The 13,786-nt window shown below is 59.4% G+C and overlaps 1 protein-coding gene across 2 annotated transcripts; it reads right to left on the bottom strand.

Moving 5' to 3' along the window:
* Positions 1–2,015: 2,015 nt before the first annotated feature.
* On the bottom strand, positions 2,016–12,989 carry ZNF703 (zinc finger protein 703). 2 transcript variants are annotated; one of them, XR_011699809.1, is made up of 3 exons: positions 12,623–12,989; positions 9,859–11,960; positions 2,016–7,496 (listed from the first exon to the last, which is right to left on the bottom strand). XR_011699809.1 is itself a non-coding variant. In XM_071579198.1 (2 exons), the coding sequence occupies exons 1-2, from the start codon at positions 12,833–12,835 to the stop codon at positions 10,581–10,583; spliced, it is 1,593 nt and encodes a 530-aa protein (XP_071435299.1). In that variant the 5' UTR covers positions 12,836–12,989; the 3' UTR covers positions 9,816–10,580. The 2 variants fall into 2 exon arrangements, 1 of the variants encoding a protein (XP_071435299.1); XM_071579198.1 differs by lacking the exon at positions 2,016–7,496 and having other exon boundaries at positions 9,816–11,960.
* Between the last annotated feature and the right edge of the window lie 797 nt (positions 12,990–13,786).

The following is a 13,786-nucleotide window of genomic DNA, read 5'->3' as shown; positions in this document are numbered from 1 at the left end:
TACAGCACTTGGCAATCCAGGGAGTTCTGTGTTGTTGGCCATTAATCATCCCCTGACAGTCCCGAGCTGGAAAGGAGGGAACAGGTCACATGTGCTCGCAGTGCCCCTTCCCCACTGCCAGTGGGGCAGGAAGGGTCTCCTCTGCCTCAGGGCCCACGTGAACCCTCCATGGGTGATGAGTTCAGGGTCCTAATTCCATGTCCCAGGCCTTGCAAGGGGCATGTAGGGTAGTCAGAGAGCAGGGAGACATTCCTGCCCTCGCCATGGGGCAAAAAAGCTGCCAAGAAATGATCCCTCCAGAAGAGGCGCTTGGGAAAGGGTTAAAATTACAGCATTTTGGCAGCTTTTCCTGTCCATCACCATCCTCTTGCTCACCCCCAGTCTCAGGGCTAGGTGGGTTTGCCCTCAGGGATCCTGGTGGGAGTAAACTCGTGGCACAGCAGAGGGGAGCTCACCCTGAGGCTTCACTCCACACCCCACCTCGTCCCGCAGGCGCCAGCCCTGTGGCCCCGTGCCAGCGTGCCAGGTCATCCCCCAGTAAATAAAGGAGCAATGTGTTTCCAGCCCCTCGACGCTGTTTTCTAAAGGGAAATGATTAATGGTGCTTGGAAACCACAATTCATCCCGGGAAAGAAAGTAGATTTACCCGAAACATGCGTGAGAATTAGCGCTGGGATCGGCTTCTAGGGCAGAGCAGGGGGGAAGCTAATGGCAAACAGAGACTGTCTGCCTGCAGGGGGAGAGAATACCCCACCAAAACCATGGGCTGGAGAAGCTGGGACGGAGCTGGGATGATGCTGGAACAGGAGGAGGAGAAAAGCCATCAGAGTCAGGTCCCCCCCGGGGTTGGGAATCTCGGTCACTCCTTGTTCTGCAGTGAGATGGTCATGACAGGAAGGGAATTCTCCTCCCATGGGCATTCCAACACAGCACAGCAAAGGATGGACAGTGGTGGTGGGACCCAAACAGGTCATTTACAAATGTGTCAGAGGTACCTGGCACTGGGGAGAGGCAGGAGTTGCACCAAAACCCAGGGAGCTCTGGCCTGCAAGTGCTTCAAAAAAGGCTGGTTTGGGCTCAGGGAACGATCTCACCTTGGTCCTGCTGGTGGCAACCACTGGGATCACTGGGACGGGCTGGGGTGCCCACACCATGGCCATAATGGTGATGCTCTGGTTGTCCCTACAACAACCATCCAGGTGCTCCATCCCTGGGGAACAGGAAACCTCAGCAAAGGGAAAAACACACTTTTCCTCCGTGAGAAGGAGGGGGAAGTGGCTGCTGCAGCCCCAGCCTGCAGGACGCTCCCAGTCGGGTGTGGGAACTGCAGCATCATCCTGCTGAGTCAGAGAAACAAGGCAGGGGCTGATGGGTTAGGAAATCCATGGAAAAGACTTCCATTCACAAATCCTCACCTGGATCCAAGCTGCCCTGCTATCCTCTGCCCAGGAGAGCAGCGAGGGAGGGGAAAGGAAGCAGAGACCAGTGACATGGATTTATCACATGATCCCAGAGAGAAACTCAAGATTCCTGATCTGGATCAAGGCAGCAGCTGGTCCTGTGCAGGTCCTATTCCGTCAGTGGTGTGGAGGAGCTCGGACAGGGCTCCAGGAGGGAGATTTATTTGTGGGATTCCGGGAAGGGCTGGGGAAGCCTCGGCGAGGTGCTGAATCCCAGGTCAGGAGTCAGCCCTGGCTCGGTGATATATTTAGAGTGGGATAATGTAAGCAAAAGGAGGGAAAAAAATAAAAAAAATCCATGGAGGAGGTGCAGATCCATCCCCTTGGCTGGGAGTTACTGGGTGATCTGAGCCAGGGAACAGATAGTTGGATTTCCCTCATTTCTCCCTTCAAATAAATCACAACTCCAGAGCCCTTTAAACTCTGCAATATGATCTGTTCCAATAAGGAAGGGAATGAAAGGCTGCGCCTCTCTGGAAGCCTCCAGAGCCATAAATCTCCTATGTACAAACACAGACCAGATTTCCAAGTGCATTTATTTTATTGTATTGTTTTAACAGAAAAATCAAACTGCAATAAACTCTGTCCCTCATTAGCTGTCTCTGTGCCCAGGCCAAATGCTGCTTAACGAATAAAATCAGGACAAAGGAATGTGGCTGTGGGTCCAAGGCCTGGCCGGGGGCTGACCCCCTGAAAGGCCCTTCCCTGTGAGGCCCAGGAGGTGTGGGATGGGAGGAGCTGAGGGGATGGTTCCTGCACTGTCCATCGCTGCAGGTTTGCTGGTCACCCCAAATGCAGCATCCCTGGACCTGGCATTGCATCCACCATCCGTGCCAAGGACTTGGCATCCCTCCCTGGGGCATGGCATCCCTGCCTGGCCCCCACCACAGCAGCTGGAGTTTAGTTTGGGGGTTTCTCACTTCAGTTTTCTGTGGTCTCCAAGTTGTACACCCCAAGTGAGACACCAAAGAGCAGTGGAAGCACAAGACAGTTTGGGTGGGGGACATGTGGGTGCCCCTCAGGCTCCATGAGAATCCCCCCATGGGAAGGGGCTGCAGAATTAGGGCTGAACTTGTTAAACATGAGGTCAAACACCCAAACTGGCAATCGGGGCAGTTCTGGAGTTGTTGGTCATTAATCATCCATTGACAGTCCTGAAGGATCCGGTTGCCCCCTGTGTGGCTCTGCAGGGGGACAGGAGAGCTCGGGGACAGGGATGTGCCTGGCACTGGTGGCAGCATGGATGGCACAGTCCCCAGTGACCCACATGGAGCATCCAGGGGGTTTTCCCAAGCTCCCCAAAGCCACCTCTGGGGACACCCTTGGAGGATCCAGGCACGGAGTAGGACTGTCATGTCCTGAGTGCAGGAGATGCAGCGACTTGGTCTGATCCAGGGAAAAAACTGAAAATCAATCCCAAGCTGCCCGGGAAGGAACAAGGAGCCTGTCTGCAGGATTTATGGCGCTGAGCCGGAGAGCCCAGAGCAGCGCCCGCGCTGCGCGGGTCCCGCCTCAGCCCACGGAGAAATTCCTGACTTATTGAATCACATTTGTCATCCCTAAATACATATGCAGGCCCGTGTTTCTGAATCCATAAACATCTTTAACTAACTCCGCTCAGCGAGGCCTCTTTCAGCAGTAATTTATATTTAACTTTTTCCATATGCAGGGCCTGTCGTGTTGGTGTCATTTCCGGGAAAACCAGGGGGGTTTGGGGGGCTCGGGGGGCACGGGGGGAGCGCGGCGTGTCTTGGCCCGCTGGAGCAGCCCAGCTGCTGGCACGGCGCGAGAAATCCACCCGGCAGAGCCAGTGCTCATTAATCATTTGAACTACTAAACTGCCAGCTCCTTTCAAGATCTTTCAAGAAGTGTTTTCACCCAAAATAGAGTTGAAAACGCGCCGGGGCCCTACTTTCAGAGTCTCATCCATCTGGCCATTATGGGGAGTGTCAGGCGGCTCTGACAGACAAGGCTGCTCTGTTCGAGGGGCCCCGGCCCCGCAACCTGTCATATCGCGGGGCTGATCGCAGCTGACAGCTCCATTTGTACCTACCCGGGAGATGAAAGAGCCGCTCCCGGTGCTGGGAGAAGGCTACGGGCAGGGGGATGAGCAGGGGCACCATGGGATGCCAGTGGCATCCCTGGCACGCTGCTTGCTCCATGGAGAAAACACCCCTCTCGCTGCCCAACAGCCCAGAGCTGGCCCCAAACCTGCACAGTAGACCCCAAACCTACACAATTCACCCCAATTCTGCACAATAGACCCCAAACCTGCACAACATTAAAACTTGGTTGTAATAATGCCAAGGCCATGGGTTCAATCCCCTGTGTGGGTCGTTGACTTGAGTTGGACTCGATGATCCTTGTGGGTCCCTTCCAACTCAGAATAGTCTGTGATTCTGTGAACATACCCCAAACCTGCACAACAGTCCCCAAACCTGCATGACAGATCCCAAAACTGCACAGTAGACCCCAGACCTGCACAATAGACCCCAGACCTGCACATCAGACCCCAGACCTGCACAACAGACTCCACTGCCCTGACATGTTGCCCCATAGCCAGGAGGTCTTTGGGTCTGTCACACACCAGGACACTCCTAAAGCAGGTGACTGGCCACTGGAGCTGCAGCTCCTGGACACCAACTGCTGGTGCTCCCATGGAGTGCTCCCTGGAGAGGGAGCCTGTCCCGAGGCTCCTCCTGGCTTTTTGATCCCAGTTCCTCAGCCCACAGTGGTCCAGAGCCAGTGCAGGGGCTGCAGGTGCTGAGCCCACCAGTACTGCAGAATTCCTGTACTGGTGCCACGCCTGTGCAGACAACTCAGAAAAGTTTGGGAATTACCAAGGCAGCAATGGGGAAAGAGCACATCTCTGCAGCCAGAGGACAGGGCACAGAGTGCATCCAACCAGCCCCATTCCAGCTGTTCCCAATATAAAACTCAACCAGAGCCCAGGAGACTGCAGGAACCCCAAAAGGAAAGGAATGAAGGGCTTTTGGCTGCTTTTTCATTTTTCACAGAATGCGGCTCTCCCCACCTCGGAGGAGGACCTGGCCACCATCCTGCTGCAGCCTGTCAGTTGTTACCAAGCCTGTGAAGGGAACAGGAACAAAACCCCTGCTCTGGCAGAAACAAGGAGTCACTTCTATGGGAGCTCTGCCCAGGGGATCAGGGCTCCCAGTGTGGGTGATGAGTAGCCTCATCCTTCTCAGCCAGGAAAGAAAAATACAGCAAATCTTTGGAGTGTTTTGCTCTCCATCTCCTCCCTCCCCAGCAGGCCAGGAGCGCAGAGAAGATGCTGAGGGTTCAGCAAGAATGGTCCAGAACATCTTTAACACTCAGTCCCCATCTCTCTCCTGTTCTTCACTCTCAGAGCCCCCCAGCCATGCCTCCCGTGGGAGCTGCTCATGGAGAGATGGCACTGGGACCTCAGGCTCCTACCAGTCCTTTTTCTTTGGCACAGAAGTATCTCCTTCTCTCACAAAGGCACTGGTGGAAATACAGGAGCTGCTGTGGTGGGCACTGCCACAGCATCACATATCACTGCGAAGCCACTCCTTGCAGATGTGAGGGATGACAAAAAAGCCCATTTTGGTTCTCTGCTCCACTGAGGTGTCTGAAGGAAGTGTCTACAAAAGACCCCAAAGCCACCAGATGCCTGGGATGCTGCATGTCCTTTGTGTGCATCTGGGTTTTGCTGGGCTGGGAGGGGTGATCCGTGGAGTTTGGGGCCACAGGGTGTTGGCACAAGTCACGCTGCACCCTGCACAGTGTGGAGTGTCCATCCAGCTTGGCTCAGCCTGTCAAGGTCAGTTCTGATGGCACAGCATTGCTGTTCCACCATTAGCTTTGGCCAAGGCACCTCCTGTGTAGGTCTGTCCTTGCACAAGTCACAACCCCGTCCCATCTCCTGCTGGAAGGTGGGATGAATCCACTGCAAAGCTGCTCCGTGAGGTTTCCATGAACACCTTTATAAAACACCACAGTCTGTGTAAATCTGTTTGTTATTGTGACTCGAGCTACAGGAACACTCTCTGTACATGGAGCTGTCAGCTGAGCACCTCCCCCAGCGCTCTCCAGTGAGGTTCAGCTGAAATGTTTGTGTGTGTGGAATTACCACTCTTCAGTTATTCACCACGATAATAAACAGAAGGATAACTATTAACCAGGAGCTGCAGGAACGAGCAGGATCCCTCACACACACCAGTGTCAATCTGTGCCAGGGGGGCTGCGCTCTGCAGGGAACAGCCACGGCCCCACGTGGGGCCAGGCTCAGCCTTAGCACTGGGGTGTTTGTCACCTGCCAGCGGCCCCGTGCCCTTGCTGGATTGTCACACTGCTCAGACACTGCAGGAGAGGGGAGCCACAGCCATGGGTCATGCTCTGCACTTCCCACAGGGTCATTGGTGACCAGCCAAGGCCGGGTGTCCTGCTGAGGTGAGGAAGACGTTGGTGTTTTGCTGCTGGAAGCTGGTGCCAGTCCTGGTGTCACTGGAGGACTTGCTCCACACATCAATTCATGGCCAGGGCAGTGGCAGCAGCAGCTCTTCAGCCGTTATCCAGAGCCAGAGGAAAGTCCACTACCACCCATGATGTTCCTGGCCACTGCAGTGCCCTGGGTGCTTGCCCACACTCCTCTGGCTTGGAGGCCTCCCTGAGCACCTCGAGATCTTTGCTCTTCTCCACTCGCCTCCTCTAAGGCCTCTTGTGACTTGTGCTGTCCCACTGCTCAGACTGGCTGGCAAACCACAGGCCATGGCAGTGCCGGGCCATGCTCCCAGTGCCATCCAACACCGGTGCTGCTCCATCCACTCTGTGTCACCACCGCCAGCTGCTCCAGCTGCTCCTTCCTGTGGGGCTCCAGCACCCAGATCCAGTGCAGGAACTCCACTGCCATCTCCGAGCATGGATCTGTCCCTCTGGGTCCACACTCAGCTCACACAGCACAAACTGTCTCCCAGAGCAAATCCCTGATCCCGGGCTGGGTGCAGGGATGTCGGTGGGGGGACATGAGACGTCCAGACCACTGTGGCTGTGAGGACAAACACAGCCCGTGTTCTCCAGGGCTTCCACCAGTGCTCACGTGGAAAGAAAAGCTGCTTTATGCAGCTGAGAAACTTCTCATCCACCCACCATGGCTCTGCTCTGGCCGTGCCTCTGCATCCCGACCTGACCCCTTGGCGGGCGCTGCTCCGGCCCTCGAGGACACTGCGCTCTGCTCTGGACTCTGAAACGCCTTGTATGTCTGCGGGCAGACACCTCTGCATCACCTAAAACACACCGAGGATTTGTGTGCAGGAGAGGAAGGAAAACAACAAGCCAAAATAGGGCCTGGCTCTTTCATTCATGTATTTATTGGGCTGTGGTCAGCTGGGCTTCGGGCTTTACAGACGGGGATATTTGCAAGGCACGCGGAGCGGCTCGGCATGTGCGTCCAAGTCATTCCTTCCCGGCACAAGGTATAATGTTGCCTTTGTTCAGTGCCTCCGGCACAACGGAGTGTGCCGTGCCGCTCTGCCGGGCCCCTCGCCACGTTCCCCGCTCCGGCAGCCCCGGCACAGCCCCGCTCCTTCCACACACACCACGGCTCGGCAACTGCCACGATAAATCAATAGGAAAGGAGAGGCTGCCAGTTAGACTAAACAAGTGCATTTGCAAGGATTGCTAACCCTCATTAATCACTCTGACAGTCCTAAAAACACATTTCCCCTTTAATGACTGTATTTGGATAATCAGGGCTTTTTCCTCGCGGCGCGGGGTGAGTGACGGCGGGCGCGACTGCGGTGAGCGCCGGCACCGGGGTCACCGGCGAGTCAAGTGCTGGAGGTCCCCGGCAGCTCGGGGTGAGCTGGAGAAGGTGCTGCTGTGCCACGGGGAAAGGAGCCACCAGCATGGCCCCAACCCTGCTGTCCCCATGTCCAACACCCACCGATGTCCTTCCAGCCCCTGCTGGGTTTGAAAAGGCCTTTTTTCTGTCGCCGCACGTTCCCTTTAGGTGACTTTTGCCTCCTGGAGAGGTTTGAAACCTTGCACATTTTTCTGTATAAATGATGCAACACATTAATGCACAGCACATTATGAAAATGGTAATTCAAACCCATACAACTCTAAATTAAGCCATACATTATCCGACCCACTCAGCCATATATTTTGCAGAAAGACAGGATTGAATCAAATCAAACCGAAACTGTGGAGTGCAGGTTGTTAGACAGAATGATTAATAAAGTGCATCCCAGTGCTCTTATTATAAAATGAATTCCGCAATAACCTGGGCATACATTACACAGGGAGTTATTTAATGTATTGGCAACGCAACTGTTCCCCAGCAGCTCCAGCCCAAGTGCCACTGCTATCAGATGATACTTGCACTGTTTATATGGTCTGGCCCCGCTGCTGCTGCAGTCTTTAGGGAGGGGAAAAATATTCCTCAGGGAAGCTCCTGCTCAGCAGGATGCATCCAAGCAGCATCCAGCCCCACTGTGGGTGGAGGAAAGGTGCATGGGCTCGGTTTTGGAGCAGGAAGCATCCTGGAGCAAGGAGGGGTTGGGAGAGAGAGGAGACAGAGCTTTGCCATAGGGGGAGGGATGCACCTGGCAGCTCTGGGAGCTCTGGGAGAAGGGCTCTGGCAAGATGGGGGCTGTGGACCCCCTCAGCCCCTGACCAGGCTGCTCCGTGGCTGGCACATGGCATGGCCCTGGCAGTCCTGAGATCCAGAGCTGCTGCACTGGGCGTGCTGGTTTTGGCACACTGGGCTATCGCGCCTCGAGCACGTCCTGGGCACTGCGGCATCGCCCTCCCGCCCCACGGCACGAGGCTCATGGAGGCACCAGCAGCAGGAGCCAGGCCACAGCCAGGAAAAGGCACCATGGGACAAAATGCCGGAGCAGGAACCTGCAACAGGCCCAGCATTTGGGAGCCACAGACAAGGAGCTGTGATTTATGCCAAGGACAGGCAGTGTCTGAGCAAGGCCGACACTGAGAGCCGTCCCTGTCAGGAGTGGGAGCCACATCCATGGAGCAGCGATGCTCCTGATGGACAAGGGTGTCTGGATACCTATATATCCCACCAGAGAGGATGGTGGCACTAGAGCTGCTCTGCCCACTGCCCTGCAACACCCTGCTCCATGGCCAACATCAGCTGCAATGCCCGGAGCCAAAAGGCTCAGCATCCAGCTGGGACACAGGAGACACCAGTGTGATCACAGCAGCCTGGGCCTGGCACCTCCTTCCTGCTGTGCCCACTGGACAGAGTGAACAGCCACAGCAAAGCCCCCCTGCTCCAACCCAAGTTCTGCAAAGCCCAGGCCTTCCTCCAGCAAACATCCAGCCTGGAAGCAGCTGGACCACTGTGGGCAGAGCCAGACCCCAGCCATGCCCACATAGGGTAAGGGCAGCCACAGATCCCCAAAACCAGCCTTCCCAAACCTTGAGGAGCTCAGAAAGGTGCTGCCCACCCCTCCACTGGCCATGGGGTGACTGGCCCCTGGACCACCAGCCTCTCCCATTGCCACACGAGACCCCAGCAGGGCTCTCCACCAGCCACTTGCCCACGGCCACGCTCAAGGAACGGGCATGAAAAACAAAAATCCCTTCAGCAAAAGCAGTCCCTGTTCTCAGCACATTATTTTTCAGCTCAAAGGGCACAAAGGAATTTAAACACAGGGTATAAAGCAATATCGAGAAGGCAATTAAAAGGGATTAATTGCGTGACTCACCCGAAATGCAACAGAAGTGAGGCAGAAAAAACAAGTGGTGTGGGGCAATGAGGCACGAGGGGTTTCAGTGGGGGCTTGGCTAGGGGTCCCACCAGTGGAGTAAAAGCCCTTTCCTTGGGGAATGGGATGAGCAGGTGGTGCCAGCGCCCTGCCTGGCACAGCCCCCTGCCCGGCCAAGTCCCCCAGCACAGCAGGGATGGAGCGAGACCGATGTCAGAGCCATTTATCAGCCCCATCGCCTGGCACAAAGATTACACGGGGAGCACAGGACCCCCACCAGCTCCCGGGGGCACTCACACCAAGGTCCAGGACCCTGCTTGTACCGCAATTCCACCCCTAAAACTGCACCCCCAGCGAGAAGGGGTGACCACCCGCTCCCCACCGCCACTCGGGGGGTACCGGGGCTCCCGCAGCAAACACCTTCTCGAACCTTCCCTCCGCTGCCACGCGTGGGGACACCGGGGGCACGGACACGAGGGGAGGACGGGGATGGAGCGGCATCGCGACAGCTCCGAGCCCGCCGGGGCGGCCCCGGTTCTCGGTCCCGCAGGGCTCCGGTGCCCAGGACCGCCACCACTAGATGGTGCTGAGACCCCGCGGCCCCGGCCGGACCCCCCGGGGAGGGACGAGACGAGACCAGAGCGTGGGTACAACCAAGAGCCGTTTATTAACAAAATCAGACTTACCGGGGCTCGTCCGCCCGCCCGGGGCCGCCGGTCCTGCCGCTGCGCCCGCCGCTCCTCGAGCCACCCCCGGGCTTGGGGGGGGGGGATACACGCGGGGGTCCTGCAGCCCCACGGCGGGGCACGGCCGCGGGGGGAGCGAGGCAGGGGGCGAGCATCGCCCAGTGGCATCTGCAGCCATCCCACCCCGGCCCCGGACACAGCGCAAAAAAAAAAAAAAAAAGAGAAAAAATTGAAAAGAAAAAAATAAAAGAAAAATATTTTAAAAGGAAAAAAATTAAGGGGAAAAAAGGGAAAAAATAAAAAAGGAAAAAATACAAAAAAAATCACATCTGCAAATTACAAACGCAGAGAACAGAATCCCAGAGCGATAAACGCAGAGAGGGAGGAGGAAAACGCCTTTTTTTTTTCTTTTCCATGTGTGGCAGGAGTCATGCAAGAATTTCTCAAGGGGGAAATTAAGAAGGGGAAGGAAAAAAATTCAAAAGAAACAAGAAAGGGGGAAAAAAAATCAAAGCCCCACACCTGCAAAGTAAAGAGGGTTGTTTTTTTTTCTTTCTTTTTTTTCGCGGGGTTTGGTTTTTTTGTTGGCTTTTTTTTTTTTTGGACACAGACTTTTGCATACCATTGATTCATTGGTGTATAATGCACTTATATTCCCAGCTTTAAGCTAACATACAGTAATAAATACAGAGTCCAAGAGGGGCGCGGGGGGCTGGGGGTGGTTACTGATATCCCAATGCGGAAGCTGATGTTAGTCTTTGGCCGTAGAGCGCGTACGGGGAGTAATAAGGTCCGGCGGCCGGCAAGGAGGGCACGGGCAGAGCGCCGGCCGTGGGCAAGTGGCTCTTGCCGTAGGGGTGGTACCTGTTTAGTCCCAAAGTGTGTGGGCTCCTCAAGGAGAGCGAGGCGGGCAATGTGTTGGGGCTCCCGGGGGCGGCGGGCGGCAGGTGGAGGTGGCAGGAGGCTGCGGAGCCCAGCCCCGAGGTAGGGTAACCCGCCAAGAGTTTCTCGGCCCCCGGCAGGGCCGTGTGGGTCCGTAGGTGGGTGAGCAGCTCCTCCGAGGTGGCAAACCTCTTGTCGCAGGGTCCGCTGGCAGACACCCAGTTGCATATGTGGGGCAGGGGGTCGTTCTGCAGCATGAAGCCGTAGGTGTAGAGGGGGTGGCCGGGCAGGCTGGGGGTGCCGCTGGAGGACAGCGTGGTGTGCACCGAGTGCAGGGGGTGCGTGGGGTACACCAAGGGGTATCCGCTCTTCAGGCTGCCGGGGTCGTGCACGCAGCTGGAGCAGTTGCTGGAGCCCAGGTGCGAGGCGCTGTGGTAGCTCAGGCAGTACGGGTCCCGGCATAATCCCTGCATGAAGGAGGGCGGCGAGGCCCCGGTGAGCGGGCTGGAGCTGGGCGGCTTGCCCGGCAGCCCCAGCGCCCCCGGCAGCTGGCTGCCCACCAGCCCGGGCTTGGTGGGGTCCAGCCCGGGCACGAACTGGGACGGGTAGCCGGCGTAGGCGCCGACGATGGAGCCGTGGTAGCCGATGCTGGAGGACGGCAGCGGGAAGACGGAGTGGCCCGGCTTGTAGGGCGAGACTGGGGCCACATGGCCGGCGGGTGGCAGGGCGGGGGGCTCCGACTTGCGGCCCGAGGGGGGCTCGCCGTGCGCCCCGGGCTCCACCGCCCCGCGCCCCAGCCCCGCACCCGTCCCCTCGGGGCTGGGCTTGCCTCCCTCGGGCTCCTTCTCCTCGGCGCCTTTGGGGTCGGGGTGCTGCGGGGAGGCCCCGCGGGAGCTGCCGGGCGAGGCGGCGGCGTGCGGGGGGAACGGCGGGCACGCGGCGCTGGGCACCCGAAAGCCGGCCTTGTCCGCGCCGCCGCCGTCCTTGCGCGGCTCCCCGGCGCCCTTCGAGTACGGCTTGAAGCTCGACTTGTCCTCGGTGGGCGCGTCCCCGCTGCTGCCCGGCGGCTTCAGCGCGGCGGGGCGGGCGGTGGGCTCCTTCTCGGCGGCGGGCGCGGCGGCGGCCACGGCGTTCAGCTTGGAGGAGGGCGGCGGGTCGGGCTTCCCGATCTGCGAGCAGGTCTGGGCCAGCAGCGCCAGCGGGCTCTTCTTGGCGTCCAGCTGCGGGCGGAGCGGAGCCGGTCAGGGGGGGACCCCGACGGAGCCCCCGCACCGGCCTCCCCACTCCCCCCACCCTCCGAAACCCCGGGGCCGGGCCCGGCGCCGCGCCAGGGCACGGGGATGGGGCGGACGGGGCGGGGGGACGCGCCCGGCCGGGGACAAGGATCGGGATGGGGGGGTGCGGAGCGAGGCTGCGGCGGTGGGGAGGGAAGGAGCGGGGGCCGCCGGGCAGCGCAGAGCCCGGCCGGGAGAACCGGGAGTGCCGAGACCGGGAGCGCTGAGCCGGGAAGATCCCGGCCGGGAGAACCGGGAGCGCTAAGCCGGGAAGATCCCGGCCGGGAGAACCGGGAGCGCTAAGCCGGGAAGATCCCGGCCGGGAGAACCGGGAGCGCTAAGCCGGGAGGATCCCGGCCGGGAGAACCGGGAAAGCCGAGCTGGGAAAAGCCCGGCCGGGAGAACCGGGAGCGCCGAGCCGGGAAGAGCCCGGCCGGGAGAACCGGGAGCGCCGAGCCGGGAAGCGCCCGGCCGGAAGAACTGGGAGCGCCGAGCTGGGAAGCGCCCGGCCGGGAGAACCGGGAGCGCCGAGCCGGGAAGCGCCCGGCCGGGAGAACCGGGAGCGCCGCTCCGATCCGAGCCCCGGTTGGGGGGCGGCGGGCACTCACCTCGATGGGGCTGACGGGCGTGGAGGAGAGCGGCTGGAGGTACTCGGGGTGCAGGAGGTGGCCGCCGTGGGCGCTGAGCATCTTCAGGACGCGGATGGGCAGCCGGCTGGCCTGGCGCAGCGGGTCGGCGGGGGGTGGCCGGGGCGACGGGGCGGCCGCGGCTCCGCGGCTCGGCGGGGTCCTCGGCCGGGGCCCGCCGGGAGCTCCGCTCATTTGGGGCGGGGAAAGGGGGGGGATGCCCGGGCTCCGCGGGGCCGGGCCGGGCCGGGCGGGCGGCGGAGCGGCGGCGGCGGCGGCCCCGGCGAGACGAAGCCCTTCCCCGGCCTCACCGACACGTCAAATAGCCCCGATGGCGGCCGCGCTCCGAGGGGGCCGGCGCCGCGCACCAATCCGCGCCCGGCCGGGCCCCCGGGGCGGGGAGAGCCGCCGGTGGGGGGGGCGAGCCGCCGCCGCCGCTCCGCTGCCACCGCCCCGCATCGCCGCGCGGGGGAGAACACCGGCCTCGGCCCCGGCGCAGCCCCGCGGCTGCAGGGCGTGAGGGGCACGGCGTGGCACGGCACTGCTGGCACAGCCTGGCATGGCATGGCACTGCTGGCACAGCTTCGTATGGCATGGCACTGCTGGCACGCCATGGCATGGCATGGCCTGGCACTGCTGGCACACCATGGCATGGCATGGCATAATTGGTACTACTGGCACACCTTACCATGTCATGGTGTAGCATGGCATGGCATGGCATGGCAAAATTGGCACTACTAGCACATCTTAGCATGGCATGGAATGGCATGGCACAGCTGGCACACCTTACCATGGCATGGCATAGGATGGCATGGCATAATTGGCAGTACTAGCACATCTTAGCATGGCACAGCTGGCACACCTTACCATGGCATGTCTTAGGTAAGATCAGCCTGGTACAGATTGGGACGGCACAGCTCAACATTCCTTCTGCAATGCACCAAACCTGCACCTGTGCCTGTGCCCTGCAACCACCCTGCCCCTGCCCCCTGCCCCATCCCACCCAAGGTGAGGGGGCTGATCTTAACTCAGGGCCCTCAATGACAATTCCCTTATGAGCCTACAACACTCCTTTTTTTTCTGGGCATTTTCTCCTTTCTTAGGTTTGCTGAGTCTCAAAAATCATCCTGTGCCAGTGTAGGCCAT

The sequence above is a fragment of the Pithys albifrons genome, chromosome 29, assembly GCF_047495875.1.
Source record: "Pithys albifrons albifrons isolate INPA30051 chromosome 29, PitAlb_v1, whole genome shotgun sequence".
NCBI classification, from domain to species: domain Eukaryota; kingdom Metazoa; phylum Chordata; class Aves; order Passeriformes; family Thamnophilidae; genus Pithys; species Pithys albifrons.
This window is presented reverse-complemented; position numbering and strand designations above follow the sequence as displayed.